We start from the raw sequence: 8,631 nt of genomic DNA on the forward strand, positions 1-8,631 counted from the left end.
GTGGTACTACTACACTGTCATGAATTTAAGGATATGCCTTTTGTTTCAGTGCACCAAAGTTCCCAAATAATAACCTACTATAAATATGAAAAACAATATATAAAAGTTAGAGAACGTAGATTTTTCTTAAGACTTGGCTTTTGTTATTGGAAAAAGAATTGATGAAATAAGTAGAAAGTGATTTATGTCTCACCAGTACTTAATTTATTTCAGGACCCAAAATTTAACACAACAATCTTCTTCCTCAAAAATTCCTGTTTCCTGAGATCTTCTGTTCCAATAATTCCAAAGAATATGCTTGCACTCAAGAAAGTAGGAAAGGGAAAATAAAAAAAGAAACAACAGCAAGAGGTTTTATAAGTCACTGCCCTATTTATATGCAACTCTATCCTAAAGAATTATAATTAGCATTTTAGGCCTTTTGGAAACCTTAGAGAAAATTAGTCCAACTTCATTGTACAGATAAGTAAAGTGTGGCTCAAAGATAACAAGAGTTTATAAGTCACTAGCAGTGATTCTCAGTTTATCGGTCTTTCCATTGCACCATACTGTCTCCTTGTATACGTAAGTTCTGTGACTGAAGGTATATTATGACTGATACAAAAATTATGATTTTCAAAGTGTACAAAGTACAATATTGACCATGTGATATAGGAAAACAAATCCTTCCTATAGCTCAAGGCTTTAAACTACCTGGTAAGTTTTTATTGGAGAAAGAAAAAGACTTTGAGGTGTCAAAAACAAAGCAAACAACCTACCAACCAAAAAACTCCTCAAGCACTAAGCTCTATGATAATTCACCCTACAGATGCTTAGTAAATGCTTAACTCAGCACTAGAATATGCTAAATTATCATTCTCAGAGTACTATGTAACTAACATTCATAATACTTACCACAGTTGCAATTTCACATTTACATTGATATGATTCATTCCTGCCCCACCCACTATTGTCACAATATTTTGGTCCATGATTTATCACTAGTGCATAGCATAATACATGAAACGAAAGAAGTACTCAGTTAATGAATGAATGAATGAATGGACTAAAAGAGCTCTGGTGCTCTTACTGATTGATTTTATAACAAATAAATAAGATGCAAAGTGGTAACTATAAGTGCTGTGGGGGGAAATAAGAGGCTATAAAAACTCAAGTATTAACTTAGAGGAGGGAGGAGCCAAAGGGGAAGGAAGAACAAGAGGAGGAAAAGCCTGTGCAAAGACCCAGGACAGCACTAAAATAAAACAAGCACCATAGCTAATAAAATGAGACAGGAGGGGGGCAGTACTGTGAAATTAAGTTGGGGGAGGGGCAGCTAAGCAATGAACAGACTACCATGGCATTGTTGGTCAGGTTAAGGAGGCCTGTCTTTGTCCTAAGAGCAGTGGGAAACCGCTGGAGTATTTAAGGGTGTGGTGAGGAAGTGAATTCAACTTGATGAAATCTGCTGTTCAGAAAGATGACTGATTACAGAGAAGGATCAGCATGGCTGCAGCGGCCAGATAGAAGGCTACTGCAATAAGCACAGGCAAGAGATTACAGCAACTTGGAATATCACGGTGGAGGTAGAGATGAAGAAAATAAGGTGAATTCAAGAGATATTTAGAAGTCAAAGAGGGGAGTGTTGGAAGATTCCTTGGTTTCCAGCTTGTTTCTGAGATGGATGGTGGCACCAGTTCCTAAAACTGAGAACATTGCAGGAGGCCCAGGTTTGGATGGACAAGAACTTTGCATACATATGTGGAACACTTAGATGAGCAAATTGGCGTATAAAGAAACATAAGGAGCACTTGCACGAATTTCTCAGGTAAGTTCTGAAATTCAGGATTGAGGTATCTAACTTTATGTAAGTGTCTCTCCTTAAGTCATTCAGATTTCTTCAGCATACTGTCAATGTCACCTCACAAATCTAAATAAAAGATCCCCACAATGGATGGCAAGGACTGGGGACTTCTACTCTTATCCCTATTCTGGATCACTGCCTTATGAGGAAACCAGAGAGCTGCTAAAGCTAGGAAGACTGGATGTTTAGAAATGGCAGTGTTTTACTTGACTAAATGAATATTCAGAGAGTCATCAATATGCAGAACATGATAGGGAAAATATAGGGAAGAAAAGGGGAGAGCAATAATTCCAACTTTTTCTCATGGATGCTTCATACTCCTAATGAAATGGGTAGTATGGCACATGCTCGTCATTTCTATATTAAAAAGATCTGTACTCACTCTGGATGGCTAACACCCTAACGCATGAGTTAGTGTTGATGAGAATGGAAGAGCTCAAGGATATAGGAAACTAGAATAAAAGCAGTGCCTCTCTATAGGCAAACCTAAAGGTTTACAAATGATGTGCCACTGCAAGACTAGGTCGTATGTTCCAATAACATGTTGCAAAACAGCATCACTTAGGCTACATTATACAATTAACTGAGATAATACATGTTTAGTGCTTAGCTCAGTGCTAGCATGTAATAAGTATTCAACAAATGTTACCATTCACTCCACGCTGCCACTGGGTCAAAATATATTGGTATGAATTATTTGACCTGTAAGAAGTCTAATTGAACGAAAAAGTATGCCCTTATAAATTATTTGGATATATTTTCAAAAATTTTGAATGATAAAGGGGGAAAAAGGCATTCTATCTTTTAATCAAGGAAAAGGTCAGTTTCCTTAAATTTCAGTTTAGAATGTAGTAGACAAAGTGTCATCACAGTGCAATGCGTGCTGTGTCATAAAACATCTTGGTATGCAAACACTGCATTTAACATCAAGGAGGAAAAAAGCATACTTAACAATCAAATAAAAAAGGATATACTCACTTGTCAACTGAGCTTTGGATAATTTTTCACTACAACTATAACTATGACTGTTTTCTTGCAGCTTTAGCCATTCCTGGGCTTGGAATAGATGGAGTTTAGCTTCTTTTCCAACAGCTACTGCTATGTTGTTGATTCTGACACACAGAAGAGCATGGTCACCTAGACATTAAAACAAAAATTATCAACTAGTTTGGTCTTACACAAAAGTGAGATGGTAGGACAATTCAACACCACTACTTATCAAAGTGGGAATTTAAAGAACACAATTTTGCTTAACTCTCCCTTAACTGGGTAGATCACATTAGAATGAACATAAATTCAGATGCAAAGTCAAGAGATTAGGCACATTAATTATCCAAATCAGTGTGTGGTTTTTCCTTATACTTCAGCTAACTGATGACATTTCACTGAATTAAACAGCAACATCGCTGCATGTGGACCTTCACTGTAATAGAATTTTTGCCTCATTTTACAACCATTCCACGTCTTTAACATCTGCTCATAAACTATAGAAATTTCCTAAGTTTCTTTTGTTTTTTAAAATAACATGGCTCTAGATATTGAATTATACTTTTAATGTAAAAAATAAGCATAGCTCATTCTGGCTGGTGTGGCTCAGTTGGATGGGCGTTGCCCTGTGCACAGAAGGGTTGCCAGTTCGATTCCTGGTCAGGGCACATGCCTGGGTTGTGGGCCCAATCCCTGGGGGGGGGGGGGTCATGCATGAGGCAGCCAATCAATGTTTCACTCTCACATCACATGAATGTTTCTCTCCCTCTCTCTCAAAAAATTAATAAGCATAGCTAATAGCAAGAAAGTTTAAATATATGAGTTTTGGGGTAGACATTATACCTGACACAAAATCTGACATGTGACGTTTATAACAGAACTTTCAGAATATGTTGTAAGACTACTATATAATGAGCCTGGTTGCACACACAAACTATAGTCAAGGCCCATAAGTAAATGGCAAAAAATAGTTGCCTCTGTGGAAATGGACTCTAGGTGAGAAGGAAATTGCTTTTTCATTTTAATATTCTCTTATTATTTTTACTTTTGTTATAATTACCACTTTGAGTAAACATTTTAAATAAATTTAAATGTATAATATGAATATGTATCAAAGAATGTATATGTCTTCTATATAAACTGATTACATTATAAATTACCAAAAGTTAAAAATGACTTTAACATCTTAAATTGCATTCTGAATTACAGTTCATTATTTCAGTATAGTTGTAGTACTATTATTTCACTGAATTTGAATTTGATGAAAGTTGCAGTTACATACACACACATACACACACACACACACAGAGAGAGAGAGAGAGAGAGAGAGAGAGAAATTGTTAAAATACTTGGATCACTCTATTCTCCAAGCTTTCTTGAGAAATTTGGATTTACTACACAAGTTTCTGTTTACTACGTAATCATCATGACTGTCTAAGTCTTGCCTCTAGACATAGGTAATAACCATGTCATAACTTCCATACATAACAGACCTTCCAGCACTGTCCAGATTGTGCCATTTATTGCAGTGATATTGCTATCATTGTCAATACTCAAAGTATATTTACAGCCTGTTGACTAAGAAACTTAAAATGGTACCTAAAAAATAATAAAACTTTGTTTCTAGAGTTTCTATTTTATTCACCCAAAATCTATCCCACATTGGATTTTGGAAAACTGGGTTGCATCTCCTTTTCTCAGCTTTTAAAAACTTTGGATTAAAAAAAAATTCAGGTTTCCCTACCTTTAACCACCAATTCTGTAATTTTTCAATACTTTAAACTGCTCTCCCACACTAAATAGCTTCTCATTTCTATTATCTTCTAAGAATCCTCTCTAGGATAATATTCTGATCTTTTAACACTAAAGACTATGTAAACCAAGGATACTAACCTCATCAAGGGAAATAATGATTTGAAATATAGTACTAGTTAAATGAAGAGTATCAAGTGTGTCCCAAGAAAAATCTTGAGGGTACAAATAAATATAGTAAAAATTAGAATGAATTGCAAATTCACTCATTGAAGAATTACTGATTTTTGAAGGAGACCAGAAGGTAATCAAATGCAGTTCTGATTTCAGAAGGGCCAGAGAGGATACAAAGTATGAAGTTTTCAGGACACACATGCTTTTCTGTCAAGTTAATTCTAGGCCTCATGATCCAGAGTTAATCTACTCCTTTAGTAGAAGAGAAACTAAACTGTTCTAGCAATAGTGACAACTACATTACCAGGTGTTTTGTATTGATTTCCAAAACCTCTTTGTTGCAAGTAGTTTTTATCGAATTGATCTTAATAACAACAAACCCAAGAAACCTACGTTCTGGGGCTTAGACTCACACGTTAATTACAGGGCCTTAGCGTATATAATCAGGTCGGCACAGCGTGAGCAACTGATGCTTCTGTGAGGCAAGGATCTCGAAAAATGGAGCAGGTGTGTCATCTGCACAACGTTTGTATGGGGCGGGTTGGAGAAACGATCTTTTAGGTGCAGAATGCAATCACCAAAAGGGGAGAGGGCGCCGACGAGGGTGTGGGAGCAGCAATAGGAGGGTTCGCAATAAACGCATCCCACGATTCCGGTGAGCTGCGGTGGGAGGAGGGCGGCCGGCGACGCGGGAAGTCCTGGTGAGCTGAGAGAAGTTCAGGGCCTGGCCGCCGGGTGCCGGGTCTCCCTTCGCGGGGCCGGGGACGCTGCCCGCGGGACATGTCCGCTCGCCTTCATCCCTCTCCCCGCCCCCGCACCTACCGTGGAACTCGAAGTGGCCGATGCTCTGGCCCTGAGCGTCTCGGGCCGCTGCGCTGCTGAAGCTGCCCCGCAGCGTCTTACCCTGGCTGCCCGGCGGCCACCAGCAGCAGGCGACGGCCACTGCCAGCAGCCGCAGCACCCCCATCCCCGCCCGCCGCTCGGAACCCACAGCGCCGCTCCCAACCACCAGCGGCCACCAGTCCCACGTCGGCAGCTGGGGAAGGGGGAGGAAGGAGCGGGACCGGTGCCGCCGACTCGCCCAGGAGACGGACAGCCAATGAGGAGGGCGCCTCCGCCACGAGCCACGAACATCCACCAATCAGAGGCTGAAGTGGGCGGGACGTGCAGATGCGTAGGTCCCATCACTTCCCAGCCAGTTGGCTAGTTCCCGCCTTTTTTTATGGAGAATTAGGAGGATGTTGCTTCAGGTTACGGAAAAATTATTGCCCTCGTTGCCCACTGCGCATGCGTGGGAGCGCCGGCCTGGGCTCAAGGCTTTTCAGAGGCCTGTGGGGTTCAAGACAGAACTAACAAAACACACGACAGCACCATCTCTGGCGAAGAGAGGGAAACTCTAGCAAAGCCCTAGGTGCCTATGCAGCCCACTGGGCGTTTCCATTTTAATGTCTAAACGATACTTAACATGTCCAATGGCTTTTTTCCCCTCCTAGATCCCTGTCTACTTGAATTAAGTCATCATCCAGCAGCCCAGACAGCTGGGAATTACAGCGACACCCCCACCCCCACCCCCCCTTACAGGCCTACATCTAGTCAACTCATTTTAACAGTTTAGTAGCGTGTCTCCCGGGCAGTGATGGTAGGAAGCAGCCGCCACTATCCTCTCCAGGCCTATGGCCACTGACCTGCCTCTGGTCTTAATTTTCTCCAATGGGCTATACATAGCCCATCTCTAGAGCCACATAAAGTTTTGGGAAATGCAATACGACTGCATCACTTTCCTACAAAAGTTCTCAGTTGCTTTTAGTCCACAACCCACTCTTAAGAATATGGTTTTCGAGCCTCAAATTTCCACCTCTGGACTTTTTAATCTCCATCCTTACTGTCAGTTCACTGAACCCTCCAAGTTCTCCTTTCTGGGCCTTTAGCACTTGCCGATTCCTCTGGCTGCAATATTTGTCTTATTCTACTATGCAGTTCCCGCGTCACCTTCCTTTGTCTACTTTACTCTTCTTCCCCAAGGCTCTTTTAGAAGCCTTTCTCAAACTCACAAGTCTGTGTTAGATGCCCTGTAACAGGAATCCTCTACTTCCCTACGCAGGCACTGACCACAAGGTATTGTAAATGTTTATTGACTTACCTGAATCCCCTACTATGCTGTAAGCTCCAGCTGGTCAGAGACTGTTTCTCCATGAGAGCAGAAGCTTAAAATTATTTTATGAATAAATGTATATAAATTATTTTCACTCGACAACTAGCTTTATTACGTAATAAGCAAGTTCTCACAATGGACCTCACCTTTTAGAAAATGAAACCTGGCGGGAACACTTCCTATCATATAGCCAGCATTTTCTGGTATCTCTGGCAGACCAGGAATAAACTGGAGGTATTAAAGTTTTGAGATCTTTTTTAAAAATTACATTATATTTTAATTATAAAAGGAATTCATGCAGCTTAGAAAAAAAACAGTCAAAATTGTCTGACGTAAAAATGTAAGTCCTCATTTTCTCCTTTCCTTGCCTATGCCTGATACCCCAAGTTAACCCTTGTTAGTAGTCTAGGGTGGATCCTTTCAGACATGATTTTGCACGTATATGTGGTATTTGCAAACCAAGAACAGGAATAAAACTGGTCCTGAAAAAAATCAGAATATGGATCTTGAATGCTGTGAGGCCTCTTTTTCTGTTTCTTGTCTTTCTTCTCTTTGTAACCAACTTATTTTCTCTCTCATTAAAGATAGGCTTTTTGATTTCTTAGTTCATTTGAATGGTTATGGCCAAGAGCAAGCCCCAAATTTGTAGGTCCTCAGAGTTCAAGAAGAGCAATCAGACTATCCAGGAACCTTAGTCTAATTCCAGATCCCACGAAGAGGCTTTAATTGGCCTAGGGTGAGTCACATGCCCATCCTGGCGCCTACCTGGAGTAGGTCAAATTGGGGAGATGATAAAGGGTACGGGAGCCTGGTCATATAAAACCAGAAGTATCCACTACGATAAATTTGGCCCTCATTCCATATTGGTACATTCTTTTAAAAGGCTATATGTCAGCCTATTATATTTAAAAAGTGCAACAGTATTAGTAGACATTTATATTGTGTCCAGTTTTTCATTACTACCAGCAATATACCAAAGAACATACTTTTTTCCTGCAATTACCGATATTATACATCCTGGAATTTGAGGATCATAGGATATTTACATTTGAATTTGCCTACCAGAATGTTGTAACAAATAACACTTCTACATATCCTGAGTATTTCCATTCCTTGTAGGCTCTGCCAACACATTGTTTAAAAAACCACAAGATTTTTATTCATCTATTTAACAATATTTACTGACGGTTTATTCTGTGCCAGGCTTGGTCCTAGGTAGGGCTTTGGAATTGTATCAGAAAACAAAGCCCCTGCCCTCATGGAGCAGGGACAATGAGCAATTCAACATAAATGCTGATAACTGTTACGGAGAAAAATACAGGGTAAAGTGGTCCACCAGGGCTGGGGTAGAGTTTGCTATTTTAATTGGGGTGGTCAAGAAAGAACTAACAGGGTGAGGCTCCAGCTGAAAATGGAAGACCTAAGTGTAAGTACCAGGCAGACATCTGAGGAAACAACAGCCAGGCCTAAGGGAAGGAGCATGCCAGGTGAATTCCAGGGGAAGCAAGGAGCACAAGGTCTAGGGCAGAGCAGGAAAAGATCTTAGGGTAGGACCCGGGGAACATCTATACCATGACTGCAACAGCTTCCGCTGTCTGTAATAATACCAGCAGCAGCAGCAGGAGGTCATTTTGCTATTCCAACCTCCCATCTCTATACCTTGCAAGATAACTCCCCGGAGTTCTCAACGCCACTGGTGTGTGATCTGTGGAGATGGCTGTTG

General features: G+C 40.5%; 1 protein-coding gene across 1 annotated transcript in view; it reads right to left on the reverse strand.

Moving 5' to 3' along the window:
• The window catches only part of GPR180 (G protein-coupled receptor 180), a 28,856-nt gene extending 22,999 nt beyond the window's left edge, over positions 1-5,857 (reverse strand). Inside the window, exons 1-2 of the mRNA XM_081127624.1 lie at positions 5,579-5,857; positions 2,822-2,980 (exon numbers count right to left, since the gene is read on the reverse strand). Of these exons, the coding sequence (XP_080983750.1) occupies positions 2,822-2,980; positions 5,579-5,723 (304 nt within the window). The 5' untranslated portion in view covers positions 5,724-5,857. The remainder of the gene's footprint in view (positions 1-2,821; positions 2,981-5,578) is intronic.
• Between the last annotated feature and the right edge of the window lie 2,774 nt (positions 5,858-8,631).

This window comes from Miniopterus schreibersii (assembly GCF_964146895.1).
Source record: "Miniopterus schreibersii genome assembly, chromosome: 2".
Lineage (NCBI taxonomy): Eukaryota > Metazoa > Chordata > Mammalia > Chiroptera > Miniopteridae > Miniopterus > Miniopterus schreibersii.